Genomic DNA, 16,326 nt, shown 5'->3' on the forward strand with positions numbered 1-16,326 from the left:
CTTATCTATAGCTTCCAGTGTGCAACACCTACATTTTGACATTCTTACACTTTCTAGTGTATGTATTTTGGTTTATGTATTTCAGTACATATATTTTCTATAAATTATATCCCTTTATTCTGTTTTCTTCAAAACTAGGGAATTCACTGAGAGAAAGTATCCTCGTGATTCTGGATACTTTTGTTAAAGTATATTAAATCCTGACCAAGTGGATACACTCAACTCCTGTTACAAAAAGAGAAACATTTTAAAGCATCTGGATATTTGATAAGTATTTATGAAATATGGTTCATTAAAAGCCATACAGATTATACTGTTCCCCCCCTCCCCCCGCACTGTTTAGACAATCCTGCAGTGAACCCCTCAGTGTTTGTTGGGTGTTTTTGAAGGTAACAAAATGAAAATGGTGAATGACGGGGATCTGTGAGCTTGCACAGATGACACTGTGAGATTTCAGTTTGAAAGGACAGCTACTTCATTTTCTCCCAAGAGAGCCCATCATTTCTTTCAAGCTTTAAGAATCTCCCTTGTCATCCTTAGAGAAGACGTGGGGGTAAGGAAGATGCAACAGTATCAGAGAACAAAATTCCAGGAGGAGACTGCAAGCTGTCTTGGCCTAGGTCTCTTGAACTTGTTTGTTTGTTTTACTGGTGATGTTTGGAATGGATCTGACGGCAGTTACAGGCTCAATGTATTGGCATCACCTCCCTGGTTCAGTGCATGACTGCTTTGTTTTTCCTATTGAAATGAATGTATTAAAAACATTTATCCTTTTATCATGTTCTTATTTTCTTGGTTTCTACGTAACTTCAGCTGTTTCATCATCACATCTCCCCAATTCCACATCTTGTAAAAGATGTGTAGTTTATCAAAGCATTAAGCTTTAGAAACTTCTCTGCCCACACTTAGTAACTTGTAAAGAATGACATTTTAAAATTAATGTGAGCTTTATTAAGATATTCTGGTTTAGTTTCTGTACCATTTTCTTCTCTGCTACACTCAAAGCAATTGATTTTATCTCCAAGACCTCATCATTTTGAGATATTTATACATTTTTTATTATTTCTTTTCCCCCAGCATTTCAAGTATATGATTATATGGTTGAGAAAATCACCTCTCTTTCAAAAGCCAGTTTTCCTTAAATAAATCAAAGATGTGTTTAATAGTCTCATACTAGATATGAATGCACTTAGAAAAGTTGGCAAGATACCAGAACCTTCTTTTCTGCTTAGAAACTACAAATATAGAAATATGAGGGACTAAGATAGGAAAGAGCTGTTACCATCCTAAATGCTAGTAGAATTAGAAGGGGTGTTATGAATATTCTGAAATGTTTTAGAACTGTGTATGTATTAAAGGCTTTTAATAAGTGCTAATTTTAATACTTAATTATTCATATTTCCTGGGTACTGGTGCATATAAAATACATTATATCTTCTTCTTCCTGTGTGTTGATACCATTCATGCTGTCATTTCCATTAAGAATACACATATCCCTTGCTTATTAAATTTCCCAACAAATTTACCTTTATGCAGAAAGTCTTCCCCAAAAGTACATTGCTTCTCTTTCCAACTCTTGTTGTATGACTTTCTGCTGGTCACTTCGCATCTCTGAGCCGTGGTTCCTGTCTTTATATAAAATAGCAATACTTACTTTTCCTAATTTGACCCTCAATTCTCACAATCCAGTTACAAGATATATGTGAAAAAATGTAAATTCAGATGCCCAATGCAAATAGAAAGATTTTACTTTTTATCGAAATGTAGTAATGTTTTCCACAAGTGTCATTATAAAATTAGAGTAATTTTTGTGGGTGTTGAAAAATAATTGGTCTTTGACTACTAAAAACCATGCGACATTGATTGCAAAAAAGTCAATTTAAATAGATCATGAGAATCTTAAAATAAACTTTAATAATATTGAAGTCTTAACAATCTTATTATAGTTGTCACAAATAAAAACACTAGGAATAATAATATAAAAGCAGAAACCCTGAAAATATGTCTGTTTACTTTTGGGTTTATATACTATTGTAACTATAAATGTATGTTAGTAAGGTCCTCCTACATTCCAAATTGATTTCACATTTTGAAATTTACATCCCAGATTATTTATTTAATTATTTATTTGCTATTTTTCACATTGCCTATTCTTTTAATAGTCTATTCTTGATGTCCTTGCTATAGACAAGTCAAGGTCAGAGATGATTTATCTTTGCCTGGCAGAGATGGCTTATCAGCAACATTAAGAACCTTTAGCAAATGATTAACAACTGGAATTTTCCAATAGATCATTTTATTCCCAATGCAAAAAAAATAACAATGAATTTAGGTAAAAAAAGTATATCAACAATCTAATGCCAACTTTTCCTTTAATTCACCATGCGATGCCAGGCAAGTTATTGAATTTCTTTGCTCCTTGGAATCAGGGAGCTTGAAATTCAAGCCCAACTTCCATGTTTTACAAGCTCTGTGATATTGGGCAGATTATCTTGCGTTTCTGAGTAGCCCCACGTGTTTTTCATCGGTAACATGAGTGTGATAACGATTATGTCCAGAGTTGATGTAAGGATTATTGAGTTAACCTAAGTGTAGAAATTCAAGTGGAAACAGCTCCCAGTGGTGGGGCTCTCTGGAAGAGGACACTTGGCCTTCTCCCAAGAGTTCTCACAAAATGGTTTTTTTTTTATCATAACAATTATGCCAAAATCAAAGATCTGGTCTCCTGCGTGACAGGTTCAGAGCCCCATTTCTCAGTCCATGTCTTTCGATTAGACTCACCTAAACCAGGCTCAAGAAAGCCCATGTATAGCTCTAGTTGTCTCCATGGCTGGGTCTTCCTCAGGCTTCCTGACCTCTGCCTGTTGGAGTGCCAGCACTTGCAGCCAAGCCATTTCTCTTCTCTCTCTACTCTCATTCCCTGTGTATGTTCCTGGCTGTAAATACCCTGCCTTCTCCCTTGACTTCAAGCTTTATATATCTGGGTTCCTACTTGACATCTCCACTTAGAAATGTAATTGTCATTCTTACCTAAAAAATGACCAAAGCCTAACTCTTTAGACAACCTGCTCCATCCACTTGCCCCATCTTGACAGTCACGGTTCATGACGACTCCATTCCTCCAGGTACTCACTAAAAAACTCTGGCATCTCCCTTGAAGCTTCTCTTTCTTTCACCCCACCCCCACCCCCACACACCATCTAATCCATGAACAAATCCTGCTGAGTGTATCAAAAAATAAAACCAGAATCAAACTGCATCGTACTAGCATGGAAGCTAAACTATAATCAGAAAAAAGAGTTCCTGGGTAGGACGGAGTCCAATGAGGGAGTTTGGATAAACCCAAGGTTTGCATCATTGCGGGAGGGAGACGTGCCCTTGCTACAGCTGCTCACGGCCGAAATTATCTTGCTAATGGGCCCCTGCACTTTTGGGTATATTTCATTATTGAATCGTGGTAGCTGTGGTTCAGGCAACCTTTTTTCTGGGTTTCCAGGGAAGATCAACCTCCTGTAAGTCTACCCAGGCTTTTATTTTTTAGGCCCATCAATGCTGCCGTTCAGGTTAGAGGCAAGTGTTGGAGGCTCTTGGAGCTGATCTTCTCTATGAGGCAACTGTGAAATAGGTCTGCTCTAAAGCAGTTTTCCTTGCACTTTGAATTCTCTGAGTGCTGTCAGGATAGAGAGCACCTCTCCAGAGCAAGTGGTCTGCAACTGGCAATCCCTGTTACAGTGTATCTAGAAAATGAATTGGAAATAAGCCCACAAGGTGGTTGGTCTCTGCTGTAACCGTAGAGACCACAGAGCTCTTTTCAAGCTATTATTTATGCCTTCAAATGCTTTGTGGAACTGGTGGCTGCTTCCCTGAGGCCCTGGCTTGTCCTAACCTGGCTGGAGAGGCTCCGTGACAATGACTGAGGGGGCAGCTAGCACCCGCACTGCATTAGCCATGCAGGCCTCTGCTTTTACATGCCCTCCTGTCCTTTCTCAGAAGAGGACCCCATGCTCTTCCCACTCCATTCCTACTTCAGTGTAAGAAAGTTGGCTATTTGATGTGTTTTTCTATCCCGGGATTCTCCGGCTGTTTTGCATTCAGTGTTACTCTCTATCTGTTCTGTAATGCCCACCTGGCTGGCTGCCTCTATTTTTTCAATGTATAGTATCGGAGTGTCTGTGAAGGAAGCTCTTGGAATATATGGTTATTATTACAGGGGGTGTGTTGGTGTGGCACACGTACAGGTCTAATTATGAGTGGATTTTAGGAAAACGGGATCTTAAATAGAATTAAGATGGAGGAATCATAACCCCTAATATGCATTGTTGTATATTTTAGGTGATCCTTTAGGAATTCGACCATATGTTTGTGCATTATTAAGTGGCTTCTAACAAAGGGCTGAAGGCAGACTTGATTTGCACCTTGATTTTTACTATGAATTTAGATTTCTTTGCTGTCTCTCTCCCCATCTATCAAAAAACAGTCTTTGTTCCCTGAGAAGTCAAGGCTGATACAGAATTACTTGCATTTAAACAGAACCTCTAAAGGTTTCACTTGTCGTAGGCCTACAAAGAGACTATTCAGCCCGGTTGTGTTATAGATTCTCTGAGTAGGACTAAGCTCATGTTCTGGAAGAAAGAGATTTTGTTTCTAGGCTGGTGTTTGTTGGGGGCCTGCTTTTTTCAGCAAGTGAGCAGATAAATCTGTGACCCGCTAGGAAGTAACTACAATTTAACCCCTGCTAGAAAACAGCTCTCAAAGAACACTGGGAAAAAACAAGAGCCTTGGTTCAAACTGATGTGATTCCTTTACGGGTATCGTCACATCAGTTGGCTGCGTGGTACTGAAAGCCGGAGGGAAACTGGCCTCCTGAAATCCAGGACCTTGGGATCTCTGTACTGAAAGTTCAGACCCATTCAGCAAATTCTCTTCTAAATTTAGAGTGGCATTTCAGATGGCTGAAGCTGAACTGAGTCCTCTCTGTGTGCTGCAAAATGTTTACTCGTGTATGTGTGCTCTTTGGGCTTCTGTGTCTGCCTCCCTCTCCCCCTCTCTCTGCCTCGGTTTCTGCTTCTTTATCTCCCTATCAGCACGTGTCTCTTCCTGTGTGTCCCGGAACCTGTGTCTCTGTGGGTAGCTTTGTCTCCGTATTTGTGTGTCTGTGTGTGTGCCTCTCTGTCTGTCTTTGAGTGTGTTTCTGTGTGTCTAGTTTGTCTTTTTATCTTTGTTTTTCTGTGTGTGAGAGAGAGAGGCAGAGACTCTTGCTGTATGCATACAGCACTCTTTGTCCCTGTGTCTCGCTCTCCGTTGTGTGGGTCTCTGTCTCTGTGCGAACGCATCTCTCTCTGCCGGTGCCGATGATGTGTTCTTCCTCACACTTGTCCCTCTGCGGAGCCTCCTTTCCGTATCCCTGACCATAACGTGGGTTCTTCCCTCTATCATCTTTCATCTGGAGCACTTCAGCTGCTTTCCTCAACTCTGCCAGCCCCCCAGCCCATCATGCCACTTGGTGGCAGCTGATGTTACTATGCCAGACTCTGCTCAATGCCCTCCAGTGGCTTCCAGTCACATTCTGGGGTCACTGAAGAGCTTCACGTCACTAGCTGGGCAATGTTTTTCAAAAGGCTCCTGTGACCAGAGGCACACAGAAAGACAGAGGCACACAGACACCGATATTTTGTTCATTTACCAATATGCTCAGTGTGTATTAGAAGCTGTTCACCTACTTTACAAATAAAACCAGCTCCCAGTTATATCCAGTGAGAAGAGCTCTTAAAGAAACATAAAACAAACATTCACATTGTCTATGTGCTTGACAGCTAACAGATTAAAATCTTTCCTTTAAGTCTGAGAAGGTACAGAGTTAAAGAATGTGACCCAGCATTTTAAATTTTGTTTGTCTCTCATTGTTACTGATTTATTATTATTTCTTGTTATTTTGAATTATTTTGGGGAACTATGGAGGTAGCTCAGAGGGGATCTTAGATTTACAATGACTACACAGATAATGTATTCTTCCTCTAATTTTTTGAGGTATGATATAACATTAGATTCAGATGTATAGCATAGTGATTTGATATTTGCATATATTCTGAAATGATCACCAAATTAAGTCGTTAGCATCCAACACTATACATAGTTGCAAATTTATTTTTTGTGTGATAAGAACTTTGAAGATTTATTCTCTTAGCAACTTTCAGATATACAAGAGAGTATTATTAACTATAGTCATCATGCTGTACATTACATCCCCATGGTTTATTTATTTTGGAACTGGAAATTTGTATCTCTTGACCTCCTTCACCCATTTTACCACCTGTCTGTTCTCTGTATCAATGAGCTTGGGGTTCTGTCTTTCTCTGTCTGACTTAGTTCACATAGCCTAATGCCCTCAGGTTCCATCCATGTTACCACAAGTGGCAAGATTTCATTCTTTTTATAGCTGAATAATATTTCACTGTGTATATATGTACCACATTTTCTTACCCATTCATCCATCATGGACATTTATGTTGATTCCCTGTCTTGGCTATTGTAAATACGGCTGTGGCAAACATGGGGGTGCACATATCTTTTTGAATTAGTGTTTTTGTCTTCTTTGAATACTTACCCAGAAGTGGAGTTGCTGGGTCATATGGTGGTTCTATTTTTAATACTTTGAGGAACCTCCATTCTGTTTTCCATAGTGGCTGCACCACTTGTAATTTCTTGTCTTTTTGTTAATAGCCATTCTCACAGGTGTAAGGTTCTAATTTTTCATCAGTGTATAATTCATGTTAGTTAACAGTGTTTATTAACTGTAGAATAAAATTAAGTTCTGTTTTTTCCTTTAATTCTAACATCTGAACTAGAATTAAAAATATGAGAATATTGTCCATCCAATAACAATAGTTACAGGTACTTGTTCTGTTTATAAGCCAAAAATTATAGTGATTAGATGACCTCTTTTGCTTATTGTATGTTAGGCCCTTGGCTTAACTGCAGACTACAGGACATAAATGAGATAGCTATTCTTATCAGGCTTGCAGAGGAATAAACAGAATCAGAATTGTTTCCATACTCTTGTTCAAATTTGTATAGATGAAAAATGATAGAGCTGACAGTGCAAACTCAAATATAGATATATATATAAACATATATATGTGTGTCTGTGTATATATATATGTATATATATTTTTAAGTAATCCATTGTTCCTGAAACATGCTTTCTTCCTTACCTGCTCTCTACCAAAATAAGCCTTCAGTTACTTGAATTTAGGAAAAGCTTTTCCCAGATATGAGGAAATAAAAGTTCTATCACTCTGGGCCAGTGTTAGTTTCATTAACTGGTGGACACAGTTCTGTAACAGACATAAACAAGATTTAATTTTTTACTTCCCTTCCAGTATTGTACATATGCAACTTACTTCTTGGATATTTGCCGGTTATGTAATAGTAATGCATGAAAGAACTGGGAAGTGGAACTAATAAATTACAGGTAAAATTCTTTCTTCTAACAGAGAGAAGGGGAAAAGGAGCATCAGGTGCGTTTGGCAGTTGGAAATGGCATCCGGAGTGACGTGTGGCGAGAATTTTTAGACAGATTTGGAAATATTAAGATGTGTGAGTTTTATGGAGCTACTGAGGGAAACATTTGCTTCATGAATCACACTGGGAAAATTGGATCCGTTGGGAGAACAAATTTCTTTTACAAAGTAAGTACATTTTCTTTACAAAATAGATTGAGGTCTGCTAACTTCTATTTTAGACTTTGTGCTTGTAAATTGTGGTAAATATTATCACCTTTGTTTTTTTTAAGTTAAGGACTTCTGTAAATAAAGTGGTGGCTAAGTGAAGTGGTAGTGTAGGTCCTGAAGCCTCGACCATCTACCATGTTTTCCCTCTGGAATATGGGGATAATAACACCTACTTTTTCTGTTCTTTTGAAATTTAATCATGTAATATATAAACAGCAAGCATAGATTCTGATACATATTAAACTCTTTCCATTTTCCATGAGTATTTTCAATTCACTACTTCTACTTTTCACTTTTATATCACTCAAAGTTATGTATAGGCTTCTAATACTACTGTTTCCTTAAAAGCTGTATTAAGATTCCATTAAAATCTTAAAAGCAGCCAAAAAATCATCTTCCTAGGAGTAAAAGACGTGCAGCTGATTTCTCAATAACAACGATACAAGGCAAAAGATAGGGAACAGGTATCTTCAACAGGCTTGGAGAAAATGATTTGCAAAATAGAACTTATACACAACAATAATATTTTTTAAGGAATAAAAGTGAAAGTAAACAGTCTCAAAATCTGATGGCAAAATTTACATAACCTCAAGAGGAAATAAACAAATCCAGAATCGCAGTAGCATATAGGTCTTTCAGTATTTGATAGAAGAAGCAAAGAAAAAAAAATCCTAAAGTGCTACAGAATACTTTAATACTGTAAACAAGCCATTCAAACTAATGGACATATATAAGACACTGCCTCTAAAACTGCAGAGTATCCATTCTTTTGAAGCATTTATGAAACATTCACAAAGATTACTAGACCACTTAAGGAATTCCAGCAAATTTCAAAGGATGGAGTATATATGGATTGTGTTCTCTGACCACCATTTAATGAAGGTAGAGATAACTTTTTAAAAATGAGTTAGATCATCTATATATTTGGAAGTAAAACATCTCTAAATTTCCATGAATCCAAAAAAGTCATGATAGAAATTGGAATATAATTTGAGCTGAATCATAATGAAAATGTTATATTTCATAATGAATATGTTACTTGTGGACTCAGATAAGAGCAGCTGAGAATTCATAAGCTAAATAGCCATCTCTATACATTATAAAACAACTAAAATAAGCTCAAAATAAAAGGAAGGAAATAATAAAAAGCACAAATTAAAGGAATTAGAAAAGAAACATTTCATAAATAGTTTCAAAAGAAATGAATATGAAATTTTGAGAGAGTAGAGAAATTGATTCAAAGCTGTTATAAGTCATCCTAATGTTTGGAACCTAAAGAAGGGGTACAAACTATTTATAAAATGCATTCTTTGGGGTTTTGAGGGTCTTGCTGACATGTCAGAAATGCCACCTGTGTTTTGAACAAAAGTAATTTTGGGAAAGTAAGTGCTGCTATCACTGAGCTTCATGTTCTTTACAGTTAATTTTTTCAATTCATTGCACTGGTTCCATTAAAAATTTGATATTCATACCAAATAGCTCCTTAGTGAAACAGAGTCACTCTGAGGTAATCAGCCAACAAGAGTATGATGAACGAGATTTGTATTTTATAATACTGGCTTGACTTCACTATAATTTTGAATCAATTTATCTTCCCTGTGAGATTGCACTAATGCTAGAAATGCAGGAAGTTGTTATTGTCTCCAGGGTATTTGGAAAACTGATTTTCTGTTCACTTTAGTGTTTTTTTTTTAAGTTTGGAAATGGAAAAAAAAATGTACTTAGTATCATATGAATTCTAGTCTGTCTTTTATCATTTCATTTACATATTGTTTGTTACCTAGCAGGTAGTCAGAAAAATTTGGACCAAAAATTGTTTCATAATTATGTGAGGAGATTTAATAAGTGTGTCTGTCAAAAACTCAAACCTAATGGATGTTTGCATGTGCTGTCTCAGAGAGGAATCAGCCTCTAAGCAGAGACAGGAGGTTAATAGTAAAGGAAAAGGTTGAGGCAGCAAAACAGTTCTTTTGATCCAGATATACTCCTTGCATGGCATGTTTACCTACAAATGCATGAATTTGATGTTTGCCCAAATACCCGCCAAAGCAAACAATACGAAAAATATAATGACAAATCATTTGAGAAACAAACCCAAGTTAAAGTTATGGATTTTTTTCTACCCCGAAGGATGATAAATGGGAAGAATAGATATGAAATCCCTAGGGGAAATATAACTTCAAAAAAAAGGGAGAAAATTTAAATAAAAGCCAGCTGAAAAAAATATATGGATGCCCATCAAAATAATAATCCTCCAAAATGACCAGGAAATGTTTAGAAAAACAATTTCCCATAGGTTCAAAAGTTGCAATAATTTTCCCATTAAAAAATAAGAGCTCAAAAAGGAGGAAAGAGCAAGGAAAATATAAATCAACAAAAGTATTTGGAAAGTAGGAAGGCTCAGCTCAAAGAAAAATCATAAAAGGAAAAAATGAAAATATTACAGAAATGAGCACCACATTAAAGGACTTAAAAGTAAACAGGACTACAAACGTTGTTAGGGAGCAAGATGGATGGGATTAAGAAGTACACAAATGCAACAAAAAGAATAAGCAAATAATAATGTGAAAGAAATTAAAAAGACAGATTTGAAAACAAACAATGATCTGACATGTTTAATTGGTTTTCCTGCAGAAAAAAAAAATGAAAGAGAAAAAATTACTTGAAACTAATAGAAGTAAACTTCTCTTAAGACTTGAGTCTTTAGCAAAACAACATGTTGTGTCCCAGGGGGAGAAAAAGTACATGGTACAGAATGATCATCAGAAAATTATATATACTGGTGAAATTACTGAACATAAACATCCAGAAGGAGATGCAGGCGTGGAAAAGGCAAAGGGATGCATAAAGTGTAGAGTGAAGGTGGGAAACATCTCAGGCATCTCTCAAAACAAAAACAAAATCCTCAGTGACAGAAAAAGAGGAAAGTAATGTCTTCACCTAAGAATTTTAGTTCTGATTAAGCTCTTCTTCAAGTATAAAGGCAACAAAGAGCTGTTCTCCAAATTTTAAGAAGATGAAGAATACAATAGTCATGTATTTAGAGGAATGCAATTCTTCTTTATGAAATTCACTGAATGCAAATTTTTGGTCGACCTGAATGCAAAGCAGAACTTAGAAATGAAGGAATCACCAACAGTTAAAAAGTTTGGGTTTGTTTAAATACAGATTGAACAGCTCTGAATTATGTTTATAGGTGGGATACAAGTACAAATCCTGACAATGTAAGAATACTTGTAACACTTAAGTACAAATTCTCTCATCTTTCACAGCCATAAATCCATAGATACAATAGGAAAGATAAAATATGGGAATTCATACAAAGGCTCATTTTCATCATATCTTTCTATGCTTTTTTTATTGTCTTAAAAATAGGCATCTTTTAGGGACTAGGGATCTGAATATGCAAAGGCATACAGGTATGTGTGAGAACTCCAAGGGCCTGTGCATACAGCCACATGGGCATGTACCATGCAGTTCTAGGCCTCCATTCACCTCATGTGTTATGAAGGGGACCCCCTGCTGCTGTGCTCTAAACACCTTTACTATACCTCTACGTGTATCTGTACATGTGCATATGTTTTAGAAGGCATTATATCTATTTTTTTATTTATGTTGTTACAACACAGCCTTTTTTTTAATTGAAGTACTAGTGATATACAGTCATATTGGTTTCAAGTATACAACACAGTGGTTCAACAGTTACCCATATTATTAAATACTCACCCTCTCTAGTGTCGTTACTATCTGTCAATGTAGAAAGATGTTACAGAACCATTCACTATATTCTCCATCCTGTACTACCATCCCTGTGACCAACTTATATTATGATTGAGAATTTTTCTGCCCTTTTATCCCCTTTACTCTCCCCACCCACCCACCCCGACCCCTCCCCCATGGTAACCACCAGTCAGTTCTCAGTGTCTATGAGTCCACTGCTATTTTGTTCTTTCTGTTTTGCTTTGTATTTATATTCCACAAATAAGTGAAATAATATAGTATTTGTCTTTCTCCATCTGGCTTAATTCACTTAGTGTAATACCTCTAGGTCCATCCATGTTGTTGAAAAATGACAGGATTTCCTTTTTATGGCTGAATAATATTCCATTGAGTATTTGTTCCACATCTTCTTTATTCATTCATCGATTGTTGGACACTTGGGTTGCTTCCATATCTTGGCTGTTGTAAATAATGTGGCAGTAAAAATAGGGGTGCATGTATCTTCTCAAATCAGGGATTTTGGATTTTTGGGTAAATTCCTATAAGTGGAATTCCTGGGTCATATGGTATTTCTATTTTTAGTTTTTGAGGAACCTCCATACTGTTTTCCGTGGAGGCTGTACCAATTTACATTCCCACCAACAGTGTAGGAGAGTTCCCTTTTCTCTACATCCTTGCCAACATTTGTTATTTCTTGTCTTTTGGATAGTGGCCATTCTAACTGTTGTGAGGTGATATCTCATTGCAGTTTGGATTGCATTTTCCTGATGATTAGGCACATCTTTTCATGTGTCTGTTGATCATCTGTATGTCTTCTTTAGAAAAATGATTTTTCTTGTTTTTTTATGTATTTTTTTATGTAATTTTTTTAATTGAGAAAAATTTTTTTAATCTGCCCATTTTTTTATTGAGATCTGTACTCTGAAAACTATAAGACACTAATGAGAGAAATTAAAGAAGACACAAATAAATGGAAATCTATTCTGTGCTCATGGATAGGAAGAATTAATATTGCCAAAATTGCAATGCTTCCCAAAGCAATTTACAGATTCAGTGCAATCCCTATCAAAATACCATCATTTTTAATGAACTAAAGCAGATAATGCTAAAATTTGTATAGAACCACAAAAGACCCCAAATAGCCAAAGCCATCCTGATAAAGAAGAACAAAGCTGGGGGTATTATACTCCCTGACTTCAAGCTATACTACAAAGCTATTGTAATCAAAACAGTATGGTACTGGCACAAGAACATACCTATAGATCAACGACAGGATAAAGAACCCAGATATAAACCCAAGCATATATGGTCAATTAATATACTATAAAGGAGCCATGAATATACAAGGGGGAAAAGACGTTCTTTCAGTAACTGGTGTTGGAAAAACTGGACAGCTACATGCAAGAGAATGAAACTGGATTATTGTCTACCTCCATACGCAAAAGTAAAATGAAAGTGGATTAAACACCTAAATGTAAGATATGAAACTTAAACCTCATAGAAGGAAACATAGGCAAAAGTCTCTTGACCATAAGCATGAGCAATTTTTCCTGGACACATCTCCTCGGGCAAGGGAAACAACATATAAAGTGAACAAGTAGGACTAAATCAAGCTAAAAATCTTCTGTACAGCAAAGGACACCATCAACAGAACAAAAAGACAACCTACAGTATGGGAGAATATATTCACTGATGATTTATCCAATAAGGGCTTGACATCCAAAACATATAAAGAACTCATACACCTTAACACCAAAAAGTAATACAGCCATTTTTGTAATCTGACTGGACCTCTCAAAGGCAGAAAAATAATAGAAAACCCTGTATCTTCACACTTACTGCTCCAGTTCAGGCTACTTCTAGATGTTGTGAAGATTCAATTTCATTTTCATTACAAAGTTACCAAATTTCTGACCATCAAGTTCCCTGTATCTGAGAACAGCCACACTGAGCAGTGATTATCATGGAGTGAATCTCGCTCACGCATGTATTTGCCAAACTAATATGAAAGAAATACCAGCAAAGCTGGTATCACCAGTTGCTGGGCAAATTTTTTCAAAATATAAAGCATTTTAAAACAGGGAAGAAAAGAACGGGTAATAAACAGGGCTCAATTCTTGTTTGGTTAAGTTGATAAATGCAGTTCAGAACTTTTGGAGTCTTTCTCTTTACTAGTCATTAGGCAAGTGGTCAATATGCTGTTATCTCAATTACAGAGGCTAACAGAATGCAGGCTGGCATTTTAATAAAGAATCTTTATGTTGAGAATAACAATATACTTGCTTTGCCGCCTCTTTCACTGGCCCTCATCTTAAAATAGGGTAAAACTAATTTCTTCCTCATAGGATGTTATGATGGTCAAACTAAATTCTACTCTTAAGCTCTTAGCACAGTGTCTGGCATAGAGTAAGTGCTCAATCAATATTAGTTGTGTTCTCATATACATTTTAATTCAAATAATGAATTGTGATTCTGTTTACATGCTGATTTTACTGAGATTAAAAACCAGAGAAGTTTGTGTTTAGTCTTTGATAGTAATATTGTCATATTTATCTCATTAATCTGATTCATCTTTTTCCACTTTTTTGATCTATATTCATTTTTCTCCTTCCCATCCTTCTCCTCTTTTTCTCTCTCCTGTTTGTCCTTCCTTCTTATTTTTTTCTTACTTCCTCTTACTACCTCTGCTTTAGGTTACTGCTTTCTAGTTCAGCTTATTTAAGAAGATCGTTTGTTTCACTGATCAGGAAAACCTCAATTTTCTTATAAAGAGAGGAGGTTGGACTGAAGTAACCTGCAATTCTCTCCGGGGTCAGATTTTAGCAGATCTATGAATCTACATGACATGGCAACGTGGACATTACAGGAGCAGAGGAGCAGGAAATATTTGGGGATAAGGACAGATGCCCAATTAGCTTGTTTACCCATGTGATGAGGGTATGTCCCACCAAATTCACTGTCTCACAGCACAGCAGGGCACAGATGAACTGAGTGTCCGCTTAGGGATGTTGGAATGAAAGCCTAGAGAAAAGGTCAAAGTAAAAGTCCCCTTTCAAGGGCTTGCAAGTTAAAAATAGACAACAAAATGCTTCCATTCACACAGTCTACTTTTAGTTCTGCTGAAACTTCCCATTTCCAGGGATGTTTTGAATGACTCCAAAGAGAAGGCATGGAAGTGGCCCTCCTACCTGTGGTTGGTAGAGGATGTAATTGAGCTCACTTGTGATTGCTTGACATCACTTTATTTAAGGTCACACTGAACCATGTTCTGCTAAGGTAACGGGCAGCATAAAAGAAATGAAAGCAAATGCCAGTCCGTGAGTGCTGCTTACTGATACCTGTAGTTTTGACTTTTGGGTGTTTATTTCATTTTTCATTAGTCAAGTTTACTTATTTTAATGAAACCACATTTTAATTCATTGTTTCAATTGACGAGCATAAAATTTACTACCAGTAGAGGTCACTGCACAGAACCTTGTTTTCGTTTGTGTGTTTTTGTTTTTGCAGCTTTTTTTCACTTTTGACTTGATAGAGTATGATTTTCAGAAAGATGAGCCCATTAGAAATGAACAGGGCTGGTGCAGTCGTGTGAAAAAAGGTAAGACTCTCATGTTTGAAGAGGTTTCCTCGGGTAGAGTTTTTGCATTTCTATTTAATTACTGTTGAATTAAAAGAAGGAATGGTTATTTCAATGTAACTTGGAATTTCAGTGCAGGTGGAATTGTTTAATTATTAGATGCTAGGGGCCCCACGTGGGTTGCTCTGGTGGTAAATTATTAAAATTTAAAAGTGAATACTACTCGGCTCATAATTTTAATTCACCACTTGCAGTTTCTAACCGTGGTGTATGTCTATCGTCCTGTATCATCCAAGTGTAATATAAAGAGAAATGACTTATCCTTCTAGGTATGGGGGAAAGGCAGGCTGACTTGGGCTCACACGATGAGAAACTGTTCAGCTTCAGACAGGGCGCCCAACCTGTTTGAGTCTCGTTGTCTTCATGTGTAGAGTAGAGGTGACATTACTTACCTCATGAGGCTACTGCTGACAAGGAAACGGGACGGTGTATGTAAAGCCCTGTGGCGGGTCTGGCATGTGTCTCGGTACCGTCTCCTCTTTCTCCTCTCACTCTCCTCCTCCACCAGGGGAGACTTTCTGATCATTTTTGGTTAGAAATGTTAATGAAAGCAAATGCCTGAATTAACTTGCTACAGCGTATCATCAATCTAGAAAGTTAAGTGTAGAGATACACACTTAGAATTGTTTAAAAGTCCAGTCTGAATAAAGCAGGCCAAAATTAACTTTTCACTGTCTCAGAATATGTTTAAGTTACTTCTCAGGTGATGTCCTTTAAATCTTTACTTCAAACTGTAAATGAAGTTTTTTGTTGTTTTTTTTTCTAGTAGCTGGAAGATTGGAAAAAAATGTAAGCTGTATCTAATAAAAAAGCAAATTTCCCAGTCCTCTGAATTTTTTAAGCCTACAGGCATTCAACTTTATAGATAGTATCCAGAAGAGAAGCCATTTCTAAAGAGTTTGCAAAGAACTTTATTTAAACATACTTTTCTAGTGAGATTTATTTATTGCAATTCCAATAATATCTGACAATGGAACTTGAATCCTCAAACTGCTTATGTAAACCTCAGTGTTTGTTAAGAAGCGGATTGTCACCACATATCTGATTTAACTCTTTTCTAGTTCTTGTTAGGGGTTATTCAATGTTTTTCCCAGTAAAGCATTGTGTGTTGCATAAATCATGCCTAGCAGGGATAAATAAGAATACACTATGACCTTTTTAAGCACTTGGAATAATTAATTTCTCAGGGAAGAAACTTTCATCTGTAAAAACAGCAAAGAACATAAAGCTTAAGGGGAA

The 16,326-nt window shown here is 36.6% G+C and overlaps 1 protein-coding gene across 2 annotated transcripts in view; it reads left to right on the forward strand.

The window, feature by feature from the left end:
- The window catches only part of LOC140845920 (long-chain fatty acid transport protein 6-like), a 64,945-nt gene that overhangs the window by 39,528 nt on the left and 9,091 nt on the right, over positions 1 to 16,326 (forward strand). For both annotated transcript variants that reach the window (XM_073221114.1, XM_073221116.1), the window contains 2 exons: positions 7,494 to 7,688; positions 14,958 to 15,048. In XM_073221114.1, coding sequence (XP_073077215.1) covers positions 7,494 to 7,688; positions 14,958 to 15,048 — 286 coding nt within the window. The remainder of the gene's footprint in view (positions 1 to 7,493; positions 7,689 to 14,957; positions 15,049 to 16,326) is intronic.

Source organism: Manis javanica, chromosome 14, assembly GCF_040802235.1.
Source record: "Manis javanica isolate MJ-LG chromosome 14, MJ_LKY, whole genome shotgun sequence".
In the NCBI taxonomy this organism is placed as follows: domain Eukaryota; kingdom Metazoa; phylum Chordata; class Mammalia; order Pholidota; family Manidae; genus Manis; species Manis javanica.